Source organism: Sebastes umbrosus, chromosome 17 (assembly GCF_015220745.1).
Source record: "Sebastes umbrosus isolate fSebUmb1 chromosome 17, fSebUmb1.pri, whole genome shotgun sequence".
In the NCBI taxonomy this organism is placed as follows: Eukaryota; Metazoa; Chordata; class Actinopteri; order Perciformes; family Sebastidae; genus Sebastes; species Sebastes umbrosus.
This window is the reverse complement of record NC_051285.1, coordinates 11,414,649-11,435,446: the sequence shown is the minus strand read 5'-3', so window position 1 is coordinate 11,435,446 and position 20,798 is coordinate 11,414,649. Positions and strand designations below refer to the sequence as shown.

Sequence of the window (20,798 nt, the reverse complement as noted above, 5' to 3'; positions counted from 1 at the left end):
AGCTTAAATACAATAAAATAGATGATTCATAAAATGATAATACAATTATTTTACAGCTTAAATATAATAAGATAGGTGATTAATAAAATAACAATAAAATATGATACAATTATACAACTTATACAATAAAAAATGGTGTTAATAAAATAATAAAACAGTTTACAACTTAAATACAATAAAATAAGTGAACAAAACAATGCTTGCTTGCACTGTAGTTTATATCTGTTAAGTTAATCATTACAGTGTGTGTGCCATGTGTCTCCTCCCAGTAGAGTATTAGAGCTAATCAGCTTGACTCTGCAGCTCACATCTCCACCTCACTGGGATGTGCTAATCTGAAATGACTAACAGACAGAACCGACCCGATGTGCTCGCTGTAGCTCACCTGAGGAACTTCCTGAAGCTCTGATAGCAAACCCTCAGTTCTGTCATGGTGGAACCAGAACGTGGTCTTATAATGGTGGTGAAGCAGCACGCCCATACCAGGTGTTGGGTGAGTGTGCTGAGCTGCCTCCTGCTCGCCTGCCTATACGTTGGCAGTTTGTACGTCTGGAGAAGCAGCTTACCCAGGTACACAACTCACCAGCACACCTGTGACGGTACTGTTACACTGCACTATTAAACTGTTTCGATGTGTGTGTGTGTGTGTGTGTGTGTGCAGGGACCATCCCAGTGTGATAAAGCGTCGCTGTGCCAGTGTGCTGCTGGTCGCTGCTCTGTCACCTGTAGTGGTGAAGGCCTGGATGCACTGGGCTGATGTCAGGGTGAGTACACATGAACAAATTGGCTACAGTTTACTGCAATAGACAGTGTTCTAACAAACCATTTAATGATCTGAGTCGGTTAGTAGCTCAAATTTGAGGCACTTTAATTGAGTATTTCCATTTCATTCTACTATATGCTAATAATCCACTATAATCCATACTCGAGTATAGCGACCTCCAAAATAAAACAGTTTAATCAACACCTCACTACAACAGTTTCAACAAAAACAAAACAATACAGCATTCATTATTCAAAATAATGCAGCACAAGCACAGTAGAGCCAGAGTTCAGGTAGGAGGTCAAAGGTCAGTGTCAGTCAAGCTGACAGGGATTCAGTGTCTTTCTCATACTGAACCCTGACCGTCCAGGTGAAGGACGGCGTCCTCACTCCTGGGGGCATATTCACTGTATACATAAGGTGTTTTGTGAGGTTAAGCCCACGGTCACACTGGCTTAACTTTATAATCACTTTAGGGTACAAACTATGTTTATAAATCTACTTTGTGCTCCTCCAGGTGGATGCGTCTGTGTGGGAGTTGATGGGAGTTCGTTTGGAAGGTGTGGTTCCTGCAGCCGTACTGCCACTACTGCTAACCATGGTGCGTCAGAGAGTCTCAACTCGGATTAAAGCTTGAAGAAAAACATGTTTCTGTCCCACATATAGAGCATATTTTCTTTGATTTACAAGAATTAGACTGTTTTCAACTTGAGCACCTGATTGTCAGAGTTGATATCCTAATATCAAAGGATAGAAAAGACCAGAAAGTAAGCCAATGAAACAACATTTACCTTTCAATACTAACTTTTACTACCATATTTGTCTTAACCCGCTACACATTAAGTCAACCTGAGAAGCTATAGGGTTAAGTTGCCGTCTGGATCCCGTTTCCCTCTTAAAACATTTTATTTTATGCTGCGCTAAAGCAGTTTTGACATTTCAGAGGTTCAATTTCCGTTCCCAATACGATACAGCATGGCTTTACAACCTCCATGAAATCCCGTGTGCATGTTTAAACCACGTGTTGAAAATGTGCCATATAGATCTTTAATCTTTTTTTATATACTTCCACTGGCTGTAATAAACAATTCATTTAATTGTAAACATCAGGTGTTTTATCTCGGGCCCCTGGTTCATTCTGCGATGGACAACACTGAAGGCTTCACCGGGGAACTGCTGTCTGCAGTGGGTGAGTTCAGCTTTGTGTCTATTGGATGTTATGTCGCAGCAGGAGAGTTTTACAAGTGTGCTTGCATGCATATGATGTGTATGTCATCATTTTATTTTCCCAGATGTTCAGTCGTGGAGGTTATGTGTGGGAGATGTAGTGTGGCTCAGGAACCAGGTGGTGGCACCAGTGACGGAGGAGCTGGTGTTCAGAGGGGCCATGCTGCCCATGCTGCTCCCCTGCACAGGACCCACAGCTGCCGTCTTCATGGCTCCGCTGTTCTTCGGTGTTGGTATGGCAACCTCATTTTCAGGCTGTGAACAACATATTTACATGTTACCAAGGGCTACATTATTTTTTTATTTTCACCACAATTCATAGCTACTGTATGTGTCATTCTAGCCCATTTCCACCACATCGTAGAGCAACGGCGCCTCCGCAAGGACAGTATGAGTGTCATCCTCTTGGTGTCAGGTCAGTTGGCTTACAAAACTCTCCTCTAAAACTAATAATGAAAGCAAATTAAAGGAACAATATGTAACAATTAGGGGGACCTATTGGCAGAAATGTCATATAATATTAAGTATGTTTTCTTTTAGTGTATAATCACCTGAATATAAGAATTGTGTTTTTGTTACCTTAGAATGAGCCATTTATATCTACATACAACACGTTCTCATCCCAACACGTTACATACCGGCGCTTTGTCATACCCCTTGGCGTCACGATATGGATTAGCCAACAAAACCACTATAGTTATGTTTAGGAAAGAAATACATGGTTGGGCTTAACACTACTACATTTGTACAGTGAAAATGACACTGAACGTTATGAACTCGAAACACAAACGAACAGCTGATTGTAACGTGGAAGTGAAACTTAACGCACGGGACACGAACAACGGTCTCCTGAATGAACTCCTGAATTGACCTCTGACCTCAAGATATGTGAATGAAAATGGGTTCTATGGGTACCCACGAGTCTCCCCTTTACAGCCATGCCCACTTTATGATAATCACATGCAGTTTGGGGCAAGTCACAGTCAAGTCAGCACACTGACACACTGACAGCTGTTGTTGCCTGTTGGGCTGCAGTTTGACATGTTCTGATTTTAGCATATTTTTTATACTATAGATATTTGCCCACTCCCATGTTGATAAGTATTGAATATTTGACAAATCTCCCTTTAAGGTACATTTTGAACAGATAAAAAATGTGCGATTAATCATGATTCAATAATTTAATCGATTGACAGCCCTAATTCTTTCACAATATTTGTGTCTTCTTGGGATTTATATATGGGTATTCATCACATGAATTAACTTTTGGTCATCAATTTAACTCACAAAAATCCTGTGCTGTTCTGTTGCAGGGATGCAGTTCTTGTACACGACTGTGTTCGGTGCCTTCACTGCCTTCATATTCATGAAAACTGGTGAGAGATAAACAGCACATTAATTTGCTAACATACTCACCTACAGCACAAACCTCATTCAACCTGTAATGTCTTTAATAGGTCATGTTGTGGGTCCAGTTTTGTGCCATTCGTTCTGTAACAGTCAGGGCCTGCCTGACATCAGCTCTGCCCTGCAACACCCTCAACGATCAGCTCTACTCTTCTCGTATCTGATGGGGTTGCTTCTGTTTCTGGTGCTACTCTTCCCACTGACGGATCCCTTCTTCTATGGTGCCATTCCCATCTGCAGCCTGGTTGCCCCTGCAGCGTCTGCATGCTAGATTAAATTACATTAAATATACTCCCGCTCTTAAAACATTTTTTTTTTTACGATGGATTTCATTTTATGTTGGGTTTTCAAATAAAAAAGTAATTTTATATAAAGTGTGTGTGTGGGTGGATGTGAGCATGAGAAGAGAACGATTCTAGCACGTCAGACATTTCCTGCATGGCTGAAAATATTTCCTACTGTATTGAAACACAACACCAGTACAACTCTCACTGGCGGAGAGGGAGAGAAAGTGTGTGTGTGGCAGAGAAAAACAGATGAACTGTGAAAGTGAATGAGTGAGAAGGGACGGCAGCGGAGGAGACAGCAGCAGAGAAAGACACATATGCAGACGATGAGAAGCAGGCAGACAGAATCACAGACACAGAGGCCAACACAAGTGGAGAGAAACAGCTATGTAAAGTCACATTGTTAGGACAAATAAGGCTATGAAAGACAGGCTTGTGAGAAAAAACTGTTGCAGCCAGAAGCAACACGGGCAATGCCAGCAGACATTCAGAGAAAAGAGAAAAATAAAGGAGAACAGAAGAGGAAAGATGGAGGGGGAGGACGGAGGAAACGTTAGTGATTCCCCGAGGAAATTGAGAATGTGGAGTAGCAGAGTTGAGGAGAGGGTTAGGACTTAGAGGTGGAAGGTCGTGTCTGACAATTAAGATTAATGAGGCAGACTGATGAGATCATTATAAAAACTTTGTATACAACCCAAACCAGGGAAGACATTCCCATAGACAGCTCCAGACTATAGTTATGCATATTTCATTTCACTTAATTGCCCTGAGTTTGATGCACCCAAACACTTTGAATCGTTTTATGTCTGGTCTCAATATTTTTTACATTTTGTGGTTTTAGAGTTTTTATTTCAGCTGGGTTTTGTATAGTGGGAATAACAGATTGAATTTGTGCTCATTCAAAGACAGTGTAATGAAATGCTGAATGACTTTAAAACAGCAGTTATTTCTTTTTTAATGAAGACGTCTTTGTTTCCCTGGCACAAAAAAGGAATGGATAACAAAAACATCGGTATCGGCTATCAGCCAAATTGCTTTTTTAAACATCGGTATCAGTATCGTCCCAGAATTTCACAATTGGTGCATCCCTAATAGTGTCTATGAGAAAATGAGCCTACTTCTCACTTGATTTATTACCTCAGTAAACATTGTAAACATGAGTTTATGTTCTCAATCGCTAGTTTCAAGTCTTCTTCAATACAGCGTGATGTTCATTTAGTAAATTATGGTCCCATTTAGAGTCAAATAGACCATAAAGCAGGGTATGCTTTAGGGCGTGGCTACCTTATGATTGACAGGTCGCTACCATGACGTTGTCCGGTGTGGTAGTTGTCCGTTTACCTCTTTCACAGTGTGTTTTCAATTCATGAAAGTTAACTTTTTGGTCACCTAAAAATGTCCTATTCAGCATTCGGTTGTACTTAGTTCCCCCCTCTCGTGTCACTTCTGGTTGCAATTAGCCAAGATGGCGACGGCCAAAATGACGAATTCGAGGCTTCAAAACAGCAGTCCACAAACCAATGGGTGACGTCACAGTGACTACGTCCACCTCTTATACAGTCTGTGTTTCCAATACGGTTGGACATCACGTAAATACAGGTCAAGATGGCGCATTGTTTTATGGAAGGTTACATGCCAAACTATATCTATGCCGGGATCAATTGCTAGGCAACCAGTTGAGACTCCAGGAGTCAGACATAACATGCTAATTAGTGTACTTTAGAGGTGCTATTAGGCAGATTTTGTTACCTTTGGACAGAGCCAGACTTGCTGTTTACCCTGTCTTTACAGTATGCTAAGCCATCTGGAGTGTGTTGTGTGTTTGAGCAGCGAGTGTGTAACAGCACCAGCTCCTCATTGCTTCTATACCGATCTGGTCACAAACTGCAGGTTTATCTTCTGCTCGTTGCTGTGAAATGTTGGAAAGGTTTAAAGGGAACAAGGAGGTGTTTTTCAAATCTTTATTTATTCAAAGATGGACTGCTGACTTCCCATCATGCTCCATCTCTCCTATACGCTTTCATACATTTCAGTCCAGTCACAACTTGGTATCTCTCCAGTACAACTAAGTCTTCAGCTGCTGGCTGTTGAGAGTTTGGGGATTTGGGGGACTTTGCTGCTCTGGATCAAGCTTGACAGCCGTTTTTGCAAAAAGCAACTGTATTACAGTACCTATTTACCCTCCCCTGTTTTTTTTCCCGGAGAATTACACTGAGATTAAGTGTAACAACCTCCGGTTTGGCAGCCATGTGAAAGGACGACAGCAGAACTAATAGAGCGCAAAGACAAACAGGCTGTTATTTGACTTTCCTGCACATAATTGGTCTGCAGGAGATTTTGGCAATTGTGGTTGGGAGTGATTTACCTTCCTTTACTGATGCTGAGTCTTGCAGTTTAATGTTTTTCTGCACTTTCTTTGAGAATGGCTGTTTTTTTTCTTTGTGAGGCACACGTGAAGATTGAGGTCAGGTTACGTGAGGGATTACGTGGGGTGCAAAATGTTGAGTTACAACAGGAGAAGACCTGAGAGAATAGGAGGAAACAAAGAGTGCAAAGAGGAGTCAGACGTGCGACGGGTTTACTCAAAGGACATCCGACGTCTGTCTGTCTGTCTGTCTGTGTTGCTCTGAGCCTTTGTGTCTCGTCCCTTTCTTGTGGCTTCGTCATCCTTTCTCCCCGCTGTTAATGCATTTACCATTACACACACACAAAGAAATGGCTCCGTCTCTGGAGAAATATGACTGCATCATGAAAGACACTACAAAGAAGTGCGAGATGTCTGTGTGTACGTGTCTATGGAAAAGCTGAGTCTATCATCTGGAAAAGGAATACTGCTCTCCCAGTGCTCTCTCCATCTCTCTTTCTGCCTCTCAGCAGTTTTTTCAGTTTTCTGGTGATTTCATGCAGAGTTTCTGTTTGTCTGAGGTTCCTCTTTACATTTCTGATTGCAGTCCAGACGATCGTGCATTTGTGTCACCCAAGCCTTTGCAGCTAAAAAATGCATTTGGACAGATAGAGCTCGGTCACTGCAGTTTCCATCAGCGGCCATGTCTGTTTTAAACTTGCCATATGACTCCTAACTGGAAATTCAGTAGCAGCTGTTCAATGATATTCACTTTTTCCATTCTCCATTTTTTTTTTTTTGCCAGTTTAAGGAATGGGAGAATACTTGTAAATGAGAATGACTTACATCTTGTTTTAAGGCAGTAAATGAAGACACAAATTAGATTTTCCAAACCCTCCCAGTGCCCCTGTTGGTTGCCAGTTCCCAATCTTGAAAATCTGACATTGTTCCACTGGAGCTGCTGTGTTTTTACTGGGCAGCTCCCAGGTTGAGACATGAGTGAGACTGAGCATGAAGGAACGAGGACATGGGTGAAAAGCATGCTCAGTAAACTATTTCAAGGTTAGATAAAGGTTAATAAAGGTCACAATGCATATAGACACAGCTGCAAGCAAGGTTCCCTTACCAAATAGACATTTTTTCAAGTGTGCTATCAGTATACTTATTTTAAACATAAACATGTACTTAAGTATCCTTATACCGACAAGTATACAGAAAAGTCTAAGTATACTTGGCTTATACTTGTACTTAATATTTTGATCGAGATATACGTAAGAAAAGTATAATTAAGTATTCTTGCCTTAGAGGCCTACAGGAAAGAATACTTGGTTTGTAGTTGTGCTTACTTTTTGATAGAGTAGTCTATTAAAGTGTGTAAGAGTTTGTAAACAGATGTTTTCATATGAATTTACTTCAATTCATCAAGATTTTGAATTCTCCATTTTTTTCTTTTTTTTAATCATCACAAAACATCAAGTAAAATAGCAAAAAGAGCAAGTCTCTTTATATAACACATAAATCATTGGCTAATTACTAAGTTATAGGATAGAAAGTGTGCTTTCATAAACTAAAAAGTCGGCTACAAGTATATAACTATTAACAGTATACCCATTCACTTGTAGTATAGTTCATAGTATAGTTGCAGTACAAAATACAACTTACATGTAAACTAGTTGTGTACTCAAAGTTTACTATTCATACAATTAAAGTACACTTAAAAGTATACTTTTATAAACTAAAAAGTGGGCCAATTTAGTCCCAAGAAGTATTGAAGTAGTACACTTACATACTAAGTATATTACTAGTACATTGATATTAGTATATTTACTTATGCATCATAAAATAACTTTGAAGTATACTACTTCTTCGTACCAACTAGCATACCTCTAAAAGTGTCCCTGAGCTCTTTCAGCTGATGGTTCATGTAACTGTAGACTTTGGCTCGCAGGGGGTTATTCCTTCTGGATCCATCCATTCGACAGCGACCCCCCTCTGCTCAGATATTTGTGGCGAGGATTTGTTGACAGTCTGGGTGTGAATGGAGAGCACATGGATGTCTGCTATGACAGATGAAACATATGGACCTTGTAGAAGAAGTGGATAAAAGTATCGACTTTTTCCTCCACTCCACAGAAAATCACCAGGAATGCCTACTCTCCGTTATTTCACCACAAGGCCGCAGCTAATTGCTTCAGTGTGTGTGCGTGTGTGTGTGTGTGTGTGTGTGTTCATGTGTGTGTGCATGACATAAGACACCAGCGGTCGGGAAAAATGACTGGGAGAACTGACGTGTCCTGCTCTATTTGATAGGGCACGAACGGTTCAATAGGCCTGAACGGTGCGAGTCTAATACTCCGCTGACCCACGACAGCGAGGAAATAGTTTCCTTGACATCGGTGTGGATGTCTGGTGACCTCGGCACCAGCGGCAGTCCTTTATATTCAGCTGGAAGTCAAGACAAGCCTTTACCAAAGAGGCAGAGATTTGATGCTTGTAAAATATGTGGAACGTTTTGCGTCTGCCTGAAAATGTGCACTAGTGTTATCCCTATATTTAAATGGTGGTTGCATCTCCCTCCTCTCTATGGCTACGTTCACACAAGAAAGAAATTCATTCAACATGTCACAGGAGTCACAGGATCTGTATAGTGATTGGCTTCGGGTCCTTTCTGGTCGCACTTTGCCGCTAAAAGTTCAACTTTTCCCAACTTTTCACCATAAAGCAGGGTATGCTTTAGGGCGTGGCTACCTCGTGATTGACAGGTTGCCACCACGCCGTTGTCCGGTCTGGGAGTTGTCCGTGTTTTCATCTTACAACTTTAACCCTTTCACAGTGTGTTTTCACTTCATTGAAGTTAATTATAACCTTTTTGGTCACCTGAAAATGTCTTATTTAGCGTTTGGTTGTACTTAGCTCCACCCTCTCGTGTCACTTCTGGTTGCAAAGAACCAAGATGGCGACGGCAAAAATGCCGAATTCAAGACTTCAACACCGCAGTCCACGAACCAATGGGTGACGTCACGGTGTCTACGTCCACTTCTTATATACAGTCTGTGTTTCCAACATTGTCGAACTAGTTCTTTTCTAGCATAGCTCAGACTTTAGTCTTTTAAATACATGTCACATGTTCTTTGTGAGTGAAGAAAAGGGCCTAGAGTGTATATTCAAGTGTTATCAATCCGGATACCAAAGCTTCAGTGGCCACCAAAGAACATCAAATCCAGAACAGCTATTCAGCTGCTAGAAAATAGAGTTAGTGGTTGAAGTGAAATGGAGAGGGCTTTGGAGCTGGACGGTAAAGTTCAGCTGCTTGGAAGCCAGAAGAATATATCAGAGCCAGTAATGATATGTGGCAAGTGGCTAGGAGTCAAGGAGGTAGACGGTAGGCTGTGACCTAGGAGGTGGGGAATCAGGAGGTCTGTATGTTCCATTAGAGGTCTTTGGGTTGGGAGATAGAGCCGCTTGGAGGTACTGTAAGTAGATTAATGTTAAAGAGGGGAATTGGGAGTGCAGGACTATGGAAAGGAGAAGTTTTGTCTGCTCTATCAATTACATTTCTGGAATGTGTCTTAGGGGGCGTGGCAGTCCGAGCAGGAGGAGGTGGGGTCAACCAGATAGAATAAACAGACCGAGAGTGAGGGAGGACTGGGGCAAAAGTTGGGGTTCTGGGGGAGAGATTGCTGACTCGGGAGCCCAGATAATGAGACTGAAAAGAGAAGAGGGGGAGAAGATAAGGAAAGGGAGGAGGATACAAGAAAGGGGGATGAAAGAATAACAAGGAAAGGGAGAGAGGAGAGAGGAGGATGGGGGTAGTCCAAGAAAATTAGAGGATAACAGGAGGAGGATGAGGGATGAGGAGGAGGAGGAGGAGAAAGAGCTGGGGAACAAGACCAAAAGGCTCTTTAGGTTCTCCGGGATCCTGAGGTTTTGTTCTCCATCTAGTTCCGATGGTTGTTACATAACTGGAAAAGACTACTGAATAGTTTGAATGTATATATTATGTGTGCCAAAACCAACAGACCACAGCCAGCCGGCGCATCTGGTGTACACAGAGGGAACACAGGCTCGGACACACATGGACCGCGGCTATTAACTGATTCAACTATACACAAACAGCACCATGAGTTTTCCATCTCATCATGCTGCGTCGAGAAGCTGCATATAATAATGACATCAAGCTGCCTCAATTGTGTTTGTGGCAGGTCACACTTTCCACAGAGAAGACGTGATGAGCGTTTATGTGAAGGACTATTGTTTGCTCCCGAGCACTTTTCCACTTATGTTGCAAACAATCAAGCTTGTTTGTGTGTGGTAGACCACAATTTACAGTCTTTCGCCCAGTTGTTTAAATCTGTAATATCCTCAGACTCACTGCTGATGGCTTCTATTAATATTCTTTTTTGTAATTAGAGTTTAAAATTTAAAACAGCTGCTAGAGTAGAACAATAAAAAATAAGTAAGCAAAAGAAAACCAAAAATAGTACAATAAAAAAAACAAAAAAACAGTAAGATGTGGAGACAGGTAAACAAAATAAATAAATAAATAAGCATGTCATCAAGGTAGCATATTATCCTGTTAGGTTCCTTCCGTTATATTAGGGCTGTCAATTGATTAAAATATTTATTCACAATTAATTGCATGATTGTCCATAGTTAATCAGGATTAATCCAGATTTTTTATCTGTTCAAAATGTACCTTAAAGGGGGATTGGTTAAGAATTTAATACTCTTATCAACATAGGAGTGGGCAAATATGCTTTATTCAATAGCATGTATATGTTTATAATTGGAAATCAATTAACAACACATAACAATGACAAATATTGTCCAGAAACCCTCACAGGTACTGCATTTAGCATAAAAAATATGCTCAAATCATAGCATGGTGAACTCAAGCCCAACAGGCAACAACTGACTTGACTACGACTTGCCCCAAACTGCATTTTATTATCATAAAGTGGGCATGTCTGTAAAGGGGAGACTCGTGGGTACCCATAGAACCCATTTTCATTCACATATCTTGAGGTCAGAGGTCAAGGGACCCCTTTGAAAATGGTCAAGCCAGTTTTTCCTCGCCAAAATATAGCGTAAATTTTGGAGCAATATTTAGTCTCCTTCACATGACATGGTTGGCACCAATGGATTCCTTAGGTTTTTCTAGATTCATATGATATCAGTATCTTCACTCTAGCTTTACAACTGAGCCCACTACAACCTAAATATCGCAAGTTGCGTTAATGAGTTAAAGAAATTAGAATTTAACGCGTTAACGTGTTAACCTTGACAGCCCTACTTTATATACATCAGAAACTTCGACCAAACTTCATAAAACTTTCCATGGTAATTATTAGTGCTTGCGATTAGAGCTTCAAAAGAGTCTGTCATCACTTTTCCTTCAGCAAAGCCTGATTTTGTCTGGCTCTTCCAATGGCGGATAACAATCCTTGATGCGGCAATAAAGCCTGCCGGTGCAAATCCAGAATTTTGTTTAGGTATACCTGGTGGTAGAAGAGACCGGTCTCCTTCATTTAATATTCTTTGTATTCTCTAAAAAGGTCATATTTTTATATCCAAACTCAGCTTTTGACTTTGCACCAGGCTCATGCATGGCGGAAGGATCATGTGACGGCAGCGGAGGTACCCCCAGTCTACGCTCCGGCTCCCCAGCTACTGAGAGGTCAGGCTGATGCACATCTGGCATTTCCTGTTTCCTCTCCTCCAGATGCCCCAGAGTGGTAGCCACACACACACTGAAGAACACTATACTCTTAGACATCTGTGCCCGTACGATATTATTGTATAACAGCATAAGAATGAACTCACTCACACACACGTGCATAGTCCAGCAGGTATTCCTGCTCCATACTCAAATGTTTCCATTGAACTGTAAAAACTTCCAGCTGGTATGGACTCGGTAGAAAGAGAGAATGACGGGTGGTGGCGGCAGAAAAAAAGAGTAAAGAGTGGGGGAGATGAAGAAAGAATTTGTGCCCAAAGACTATATTTAGGATGATAAGGAAAAATGCCACACATCTGTTTTGATTGGTAAAAAGTCTTGAAATTTGGTACAGACATACTTTGAGCAAGTATCTAACAGTACAACTTTGACATTTTTAGATCACATGAAAAATCACACTTTTACTGATAGTCAAAGTAAGGATTTTTTTTTAAATTAGGAAAAACACTAACATTGTGTTTATTAAATGTTTTTTACACAGCATATACAGTATGTGCAGAACCGTGATATAGAGTAATGCAGGAATGACGTATTTTTGTAGGACAACCAGGAAGTTAGCATCGCCCTGGTTCCCTCGACTAAAAGCCAATGACATTTCTCCATTGGGTTTTGGATTATTCCAGAAAAAATGCTCTGTGGCAAGCGAGTGAAAAGCTAACGTTAGGCTATAAACGAACTACACCGCGGTCGGAGGACGAGTCGGCGTGATGATTTTTAGTAGTCTCATTTCGCCAACTTGTTAGCAAATGCCTTTTTTAAGTCACATTAAGGCTTCAAAATTCACGACGGGGTATTTATTGATGTATTTTATGTCATAAAACAAAACGTTAAAGTCTCACAGACCTTATTTCAGGCATCTAACTAAAAAAAACATTAAAAAAAAACATTAACTTCCAGACGAGGGAACCGTAAGTGCTAAAATGCGAACTCATTTCCAGCTATAGATACAAACATTTTCTTATCATACTATATTTAGTATTTGGTCACATGGGACTGCTGTTCTATCCTAAAATATAATGGAGTCTATTGCAAAAACAGTAGTCCCATGTGCCCAAATACTAGATATAGTAGTGTCTGCAACCTTGTAACAGTGCTGCTGCCTATCTTTGCCAGGACACTCTTAAAAAAGAGATTTTTAATCTCAATGAGGTTTTTTTTACACCTGGTCAAATAAAGGTTAAAAAAAAAAGTATGATGAGTAAAACTCACTTTTCAGAAAGGTTTGACTGATTTTGAAAATTTCTACACATTTTTGCTTTGGCAAGCCCAGACAACACAAAGGACGTTTTAAAAAATCAGTTGAGGGCACAAATGGGTTTAGAGAATCAAATATAGAAACACAAAAAAGAACAATGCGAGGCTGACAGAGAACAGGAGGATCAGGCAGAAAGACAAAAGGTGGAAGAGAAATATGAGAGTAGAAGAAGAAGAAGAAAGAGGAGAAGATCTCTGCATCTCACAGAGCTGACAAACACTTTCCACTCCTGTGGATGCTGTGCAGCGTGCACTACTTGCAGCCTGAGTGTGTGTGTTTTTATACGAGAGTGCACGAGTCTGAAGCCATAGGCATGATAGGGGGACAGAATGGTGCCGTATGGTTTTCATAACTCTCTGAGGGTTTTCAATTCTGCTACACACACACCAACCCGTCAACCCCTCCAGCCTTCCTTTATACACTCACACATTTTACCAGCCCCCTCTTCCAAAAAACACACAATTCTTTTTCCTCTACGTAGCCTCACCCCCCCTCCATCCCACCCTCCCCCATCTCTCTCTCTCTTTCTGAGGTTCAGTCAGAAAGCCAACTTTGCAGAGGCAAGAAAGCCCCGACAGGATCAGATACAGGAGAGGCTTTTCTGTCACTGAATTTCATCACATTCATATATGGAGTAATTCATTCTGGACTCACAGATTTTGCTCCATTCCACCGGGACTATACTTGCACCTCACTGGACTTTATTTTGGACTGTACTGGACTCTTTCTAGGGTATTCCACTGGACTGCATTGGTTCCTATTAGTTTTATATATGATCTTGTGCTTAACTGTGGCACCAGTGCTGACAGTTTGTTGTTGAATGATTGACCGATACTGCACTGCAGGGATATTTGTGTAAGGGCTTGGGTAAATTAAGGTAATCCAATGTCAGTTTTGGAGTTATCTGCCTCAGATTACTTTGAGTAAAAGGTCAGTTAGACAAAATTATTTATTCAGATACCTTAACAGGATAGAAAAAAGGTTCAGTTTGTTAAATTCATTGAAGTGGGTGGATTTGCGTCAGGTTTGTTTGAATAAGAAAATCCTTTATTAGGTTATTTATTTTGACAGTAAGGTTGGAGTACTCATTTGAATGTTGGCCTAGTTTAAACCTCATGTCTTGGTGGAGGATGCAAAAGACCATCAGTAGCTGCAGCAGTAGCAGCATGAGTCTCCTGTGTGTCCTGTGGCTGCTGACGGTCTGTCTGGCTCCTGGAGGCCAAGGCCAGAGGCTGAAGGAGACGGAGGCGGAGCAGCCAGCAGCCAAAGCTCCGCTGGCAGAGAAAGACGCGCTCTGCCACCAAGAGGGATGCTACACCGTCTTCCTCCAGAAGAGGACCTTCAGGGAGGCGGGGCGGAGCTGCCGGGAGCGAGGTGGGACCCTGGCAACGATGCATACCCAAGAGGCAGCGGGTGTGGTCCACGAGCTGCTGTCGGCCATCGAGGGGACCAGGTCGAGGCTTCGCCTCTGGATCGGGCTGCACAGACCGCCACGCCAGTGCTCATCCACCCGATCACTCAGAGGATTCGTCTGGGTCACAGGCAAAGTCTCACCTTTTTGACATTTGACCTTTCCTAATATTGACCGTCATCACCATATCAGACATTTTTATTGAATTTTAATAACTGAGCTCAGACAAAATTGCCCCCAAACAGATTTTTTTTTTTTACAATTAAGCATTCAAATTCCAAGTTCAAAGTCTTTGACTGTGATCTAATGAAAAAAACTGTGGGTCAGTACAACCGAGGCTAAATCTGTTAAAAAATCTTTAGTCATTTAAAGGGGACCTATTGTGCTTTTGTGCTTTTCCGTTTTCTTTATTGTGTTATATAGTTTTCTGTGCATGTAAAAGATCTGCAAAGTTACAAAGCCTAAAGTCCACAACAAAGGGAGATACTCTCCCTCACAGAAACACTGCTCCTGAACTGCCTGAAACGCCTTGATTGAAGTCCTGCCTTTAACGTGGTGATGTCACCAAGTTTGGCACGCCCTCAAACAAAGCTATTTAGAGTGGAGCTGGAGCGGAGTCCAAAGAGTTTGGTTTACCAATCACAACAGTGGGCCAGCTGACCAATCAGAGCAGACTGGGGGGTTTTCAGAAGGGGGCAGGAGCTCAAACAGAGCATTTCAGACACAGGGTGAAAAGAAGTGCTGCAGCACAGCCGGTATGAGAAAAATAAAGTGTTTTCTGAACTTTAAAGCATGTAAACATGTTCCAGTAGAAACCCAAAATACAAGTATGAACCTTAAACTAAGCATGAAAGGTCCTCTTTAATCAGCAACTTGATAAAATACCCAACATGAACAAAACTAAATTAACTAATGCTAGATTTAGGCTTTTTTTCACCATATACATTTTAGTTTTAAGCATATATGGACCTGTGATGATACAACAATAGACTAAACTTGATTCAGCATTTACAACCATTAGGCCTACTTCAATATTACTACTCTCACACATAGATATCAGTTGTATCTAGAGCCTATGAATAGATGATGCTGGCCCTCAACCCTATAACTTCTCCAACAGCCTCCATACCTCTGCACTGACTGGTTATTACATTAACTACTTTTGTTTCACAGAGACGGCGCTGGCGCGACAGAGGAAGTTGAATCCCCTTTTGACCTCACTGCTGCTACCCCTCATCCTGATTTAGTCATTACACAAACCTCACCCTCTAAAAGCCAGATTGTTTTTTTTATAACTCAAAGTGTCTGCCTTGGTTTGGAGTTAGAGCAGACATTACATTTTAAAGAGTTATGTGGCAAGCTTAGTTGTTGCTTTTTTCATTTGTCATGATTTAAAGGGTTGGTTTGCCAAAATTACAAAAAAACATGTTTTCTCATTTATCCATGGTGGTATCTAGCAATGCGGATAGTTTTGGTTTTAATTAACTATTGATGTACAGATTTCTTCCTGCACTTCAATACAATAAATGTGAATGTTTGTGGTGCTCACGGAATTGAAAAAATATGTTAATAAAAGGGCAACTCATCTGTAAAACTACAACCCAAATATTCTAATGTGGTAAAACCAGCTTTGTATTGAGTTTAATCCAGGCAAACAGGCACCACTTCAGTTTTATTGCAACAAAAGTATGCCAGAAAATATCTGACGTTGGCGACTCCTAGTGGTGATATTAAAAAATACACTGTGGCAGACAGCAATGCAGTAATAACCCCCCGTCCCTCACTGAGCCAACCCAGAAAAAAATAACAATGAATGAGGTGACATCAATGCATAGACTGCACTTGTTTTTTTTGTCATAAATTCACATAAAAAATTCTACACATTGCAGCTTTAAAACACTTTAAATGTGTCATATAGATCTAAAAAAAAAAAAAATTTCTAGTTTTACTGACCTGGTCCATGTCTTTATTTTCCAACAGGAGACCAGGATGGCCAGTTCACCAACTGGCTCCGTGAAGACACCCCTGGGACTTGTGCGGTCCCTCGCTGTGTCGCCATGACCGTCCACACTTCCGAGAGCGGGCGTGAGAGCAGCGACAATTTCCGGTGGGTCGACGGCTCCTGCGCGCTGCCGTTGGATGGATACGTTTGCCAGTACAACTACAAAGGGATGTGTTCGCCACTGGAGGACGAGGGTAGTGGTCCGGCTGTTTACACCACGCCGTTTCACCTCGTCAGCACGCTGCTGACCCACGTGCCCTACGGGTCTGTAGCGGCTCTACCGTGCCCCGCAGACGGCCCAGACCCTGCTGAGCAGACGGTGCTGTGCATGGAGAGAGACGACGACACGGTGGGCTGGTCCAGGGACGCCCCGCTCTGCTCATCCGGCGCGGCTCCACAGAACCAGGACTGGTGTAGCGGGGACCACGGCTGTGAGCAGTACTGCCAGAACACAGACACGGACTACTACTGTTACTGCTCTGAGGGCTTCATGATAGATGAGGACGGGTACACCTGCAAGCCTGATCCCCTGAGCCAAACTGGCTCACCTGATTTACCCGCCGACTCCGCCGGCCCCACCGAAGAGCCCCACATGAAAGACGTCTGCGTGGAGATGGGGTGTGAGTACGACTGTGTGGAGACACAGCGGGGCATCCGCTGCACATGCCCGCCAGGTTACCAAATGGGTCCAGATGGCCGCAGATGCTCTGACGTAGACGAATGTCTGCAACAACCGTGCCCGCAACTGTGCAACAACATCCCGGGCACCTTCCACTGCACCTGCCACTCCGGGTACCAGCCAGACGATGAGGGCGAGTGCGTGGACGTCGATGAGTGCCTTGATGAGGCCAGCTGTGAAGGCCTCTGTGAAAACACAGTGGGGTCCTTCACATGCCTGTGTAACCCCGGGTACGGGTCGGGCAGCGGGGGAGAGTGCGTAGACGTAGATGAGTGTGTGGGGGAGTCGCCCTGCGAACAGCAGTGTCTCAACTATATGGGGGGGTACCAGTGTTACTGTGACAACGGCTACGACCTGCAGTCAGATGGGCTTACCTGCCTGCCTTCACCCGATGATGAAGAGTATTCCACTCTGACCCCTGACCCCAGTGACTCCGCTCACATACCTGACTTGGATGATATCCCCTGGTCCTCCTCCTTCACCCCGGACCCAAACTTTGAAGCCGACACTAACTTTGACGTTGACTGGCTGACAAACGCACCTGAAGTACTCTCCCCTGATATGGCTCATGGGTCAGACAATCACCTGAACCAATGGGATGCCCTGTCACCAAAGCGATATCAGACAGCGCCATCCCCAACGCAAACATACAACACCGGCAATGAAATTGATAATGAGGCCGAAACTAAGAAAGAAGGTAGAGAAGCTAGTGATGGCGTGGGAGCTGAGACCGTACCATCTAAAGTGGATGGCACAGAGGATGTCAGCGGCGTGGCGGAGGCTGGGGCCGGATCTGCTGCAGGGAAACAAAAGCACGACAAGAGCTGGCTACTGGTGGCCCTGCTGGTGCCTCTGTGTGTGTTCCTCGTAGTGATGCTGGCTCTGGGGATCGTCTACTGCACCAGCTGTGCTGTGGACAAGAGTCTGAGCTTCTCAAACTGCTATCGCTGGATACTCCCCACAACGCCTACCGACAGGAGGAACGGCAAAACCCAAGCATGAACCCTAAAATAAACAACACACAGATGTGTTGAAGGCCCAGATGTTTTTCTCTTGTGTATAGCAGGGCTGGTCACTACCATGTGGATATAATAGCTAACTGGCTCTACCAATACTTTCTGTTGCACACCCCTTGTAAATAATTCACTTTCTCATGTTTTTACAATTCAATAAAACCAATAAACTGATGAAATACTGTGTGGTTTGTAAGCCTATCTAGGTTATAAGTAAGGGATAATGTACAGCGAGCCGATCATTGTTGTGAAATAAACCCTGACAGCGCGATGCCGCACCCTCACGCGGAGCGGAGGGATCTCGCATCGCCCTGAAGAGGTTTATTTCACGACAATGACCCGCTGGCTGTACATCATCCCGCTTATTACACGGCTACTTACTTAAGAAATCAATAATTCAACAGAAAAACGGACATCAGAACTGCGCCCATAGCAACGGTCTGTTATACATATCAACGGTCTGCTATAAAGAAATAACAAACTGTAGAACGCCGTGATTGTCCAATCAGAATCGAGTATTCAACAAAGCCGTGTAATAACAGAAATGTCTAATCAAGAGGATGAACAAGTGAAAGTGTGTATGGGAAGAATGTGTGTTTATAATTTTATGGCTCCAAGATGTGTGTAAAAACAAATTAAAGGCTTTTGTTATTTTCATTTTCAACAACCTTCAGTGATCGGCCTGCTAACTCAAATCCTAACAACTCCAAACACTCCCTACCCCCCTCAAGCAAGTCCTAACCAAGTCCTAACAATTCCTAACAGATTCCTAACAATTCCTAACAAGTCCTAACCATAGGTCCTAACATTTTACCTACAAAGTCCTAACAGCCAATAACGCACAGCAGTGGCATGTCATGTGACGAGGACAGCAACAACAACGGATACGCCCCCTTCTCCATATCTGACAGCGGCACACAGAGCAACAGAAGCAAAACGGTAACGTTATTTACTAGGAAATTATTGTAGGCTATGCAAAATGAATTTTCGAATTACTCTTTATTTGCTAGCCGTGCTCGATTGAAGTTGTCGACGTACCCGTAATATAAAGTTAATTCATGCACAGTAAGTGTTAATAACTCTATCATAGAAACGATAGTTGCTGTGTACACATGGATTATTTTATGGACACAAATTCGGCAACAAGTGTCTGGGTTTATAAGATTGGGAATGTTAAGGCATTTGTTCTAGTCGCTGTTCTGCTGTAAATCAGCTTCTAGCTAGTAACAGTATGTACAGTACAGCTAAACCACTGTTCTTTATATACTGTATACTGACATGTATACATGAATGTACTGTACATATCCACATATCCACCATAAAGCAATCTGTTGCATTAATCAGTCAATAATTATTCCAGTTTATTTGAACTCTGCACAATTGTACTATTACAATTGAGCACTACTTATCTGACGTTACTGCATTATTTTTTACAATGTACAGAAGCAGTCTAACTTACACTGTAAATACAAACATCGTATTTAAAGGGACTGTTTGTAACTTTTTACACGTATAAATTTACTGGGTCGGTTTCCCATGTGCGCTCGCATATGCGCGCTCGCGTGTGGCTACGCTGTTCAGACTCCCTGTGAACACATACCATCAGACTCCAACACAAACTACAGAAGCACCAAAACTACAGAGTTATATCTAGTGAAGCCCGTCTTGCAAAACAATGTTGGCCGCGGTCAGAGGACGCAGGGGAGGCCGCAGCTTTGGTCTCCAGGACCGGAGTCTCTGCTGTACTCTGCTCCTCTCTCATGTCTATTTAGAGGGAGCACAAGCGTGAGCCCAACGCTGACTTTCGTTGACTTAACAGCCGCAGGTGTCGCTGTTAACAAGCATTTCTGAAAGTTACAAACAGTCCCTTTAATAACATTAATTTTAAATAAGTTACTTGTAATTTGGGGTAAAAAAAAGCTGACCAACTTAATGCACTTTATTTGGATTCATTTAGAAAAACTAAGTTAAGGGATATGATGCTTTTTTTTTTTGAAACATTTAGACATGCGCAGATCAGTCCTCATCTACCTGGCGCTTTACGTTACTGGAACTTGTCTGAACAAGTCCACGTGCAGCTTGAAGTCGCTGCCAAAAAAAATCTGTCTGGAACCGCAAAACATTTGACCATTGTGATGAAGGTAACACAGTTTAGGCCTATAGTGTAAGTATATATTATATAAGTATAATGCAGTGAGGGCCACAGTTCAAATGTACTACAGAGATTTCCAGAATAAATCATAATATTGCGAGAATAAAGTCATAACTTTACCAGAAAAAAAGTAGTAATATTACGAAAATAAAGTCATAACTTTACCAGAAAAAAAGTAGTAATATTACGAAAATAAAGTCATAACTTTACCAGAAAAAAAGTAGTAATATTACGAAAATAAAGTAATAACTTTACCAGAAAAAAAGTAGTAATATTACGAGAATAAAGTCATAACTTTACCAGAAAAAAAGTAGTAATATTACGAAAATAAAGTCATAACTTTACAGGAAAAAAAAGTTGTAATATTACGAGAATAAAGTCATAACTTTAAGAGAATAAAGTCATAACTTTAAGAGAAAAAAGTCATAACTTTAAGAGCAAAAAGTCGTAATATTATGAGAATAAAGTCATAACTTTAAGAGAATAAAGTCATAACTTTAAGAGAAAAAAGTCATAACTTT

The 20,798-nt window shown here is 42.0% G+C and overlaps 2 protein-coding genes across 3 annotated transcripts; both read left to right on the top strand.

Annotated features, from left to right (window-relative positions):
• Window positions 1-24: 24 nt before the first annotated feature.
• Window positions 25-3,765, top strand: LOC119475233 (CAAX prenyl protease 2-like). 2 transcript variants are annotated; one of them, XM_037747724.1, is made up of 8 exons: window positions 25-570; window positions 662-764; window positions 1,281-1,364; window positions 1,874-1,952; window positions 2,056-2,223; window positions 2,334-2,405; window positions 3,304-3,366; window positions 3,448-3,765. In XM_037747724.1, exons 1-8 carry the CDS (start codon window positions 431-433, stop codon window positions 3,666-3,668), a joined length of 930 nt encoding a protein of 309 aa, XP_037603652.1. In that variant the 5' UTR covers window positions 25-430; the 3' UTR covers window positions 3,669-3,765. The 2 variants fall into 2 exon arrangements, with proteins under 2 accessions (XP_037603652.1, XP_037603653.1); XM_037747725.1 differs by lacking the exon at window positions 662-764 and having other exon boundaries at window positions 29-570.
• An 8,897-nt stretch (window positions 3,766-12,662) lies between these two features.
• On the top strand, window positions 12,663-18,528 carry LOC119476296 (endosialin-like). The gene is made up of 2 exons (XM_037749692.1): window positions 12,663-14,562; window positions 16,412-18,528. The coding sequence occupies exons 1-2, from the start codon at window positions 14,136-14,138 to the stop codon at window positions 18,112-18,114; spliced, it is 2,130 nt and encodes a 709-aa protein (XP_037605620.1). The 5' UTR covers window positions 12,663-14,135; the 3' UTR covers window positions 18,115-18,528.
• Window positions 18,529-20,798: the final 2,270 nt, after the last annotated feature.

Excerpts from the sequence above, each read along its gene's own strand:
- LOC119475233 (XM_037747724.1), top strand. The coding sequence starts at position 431 with ATGGTGGAACCAGAACGTGGTCTTATAATGGTGGTGAAGCAGCACGCC. Across the intron at positions 1,365-1,873 it reads TGCCACTACTGCTAACCATG|GTGTTTTATCTCGGGCCCCT; the intron begins GTGCGTCAGAGA and ends TGTAAACATCAG. Across the intron at positions 2,224-2,333 it reads TCCGCTGTTCTTCGGTGTTG|CCCATTTCCACCACATCGTA; the intron begins GTATGGCAACCT and ends GTGTCATTCTAG.
- LOC119476296 (XM_037749692.1), top strand. The coding sequence starts at position 14,136 with ATGTCTTGGTGGAGGATGCAAAAGACCATCAGTAGCTGCAGCAGTAGC. Across the intron at positions 14,563-16,411 it reads AGGATTCGTCTGGGTCACAG|GAGACCAGGATGGCCAGTTC; the intron begins GCAAAGTCTCAC and ends ATTTTCCAACAG.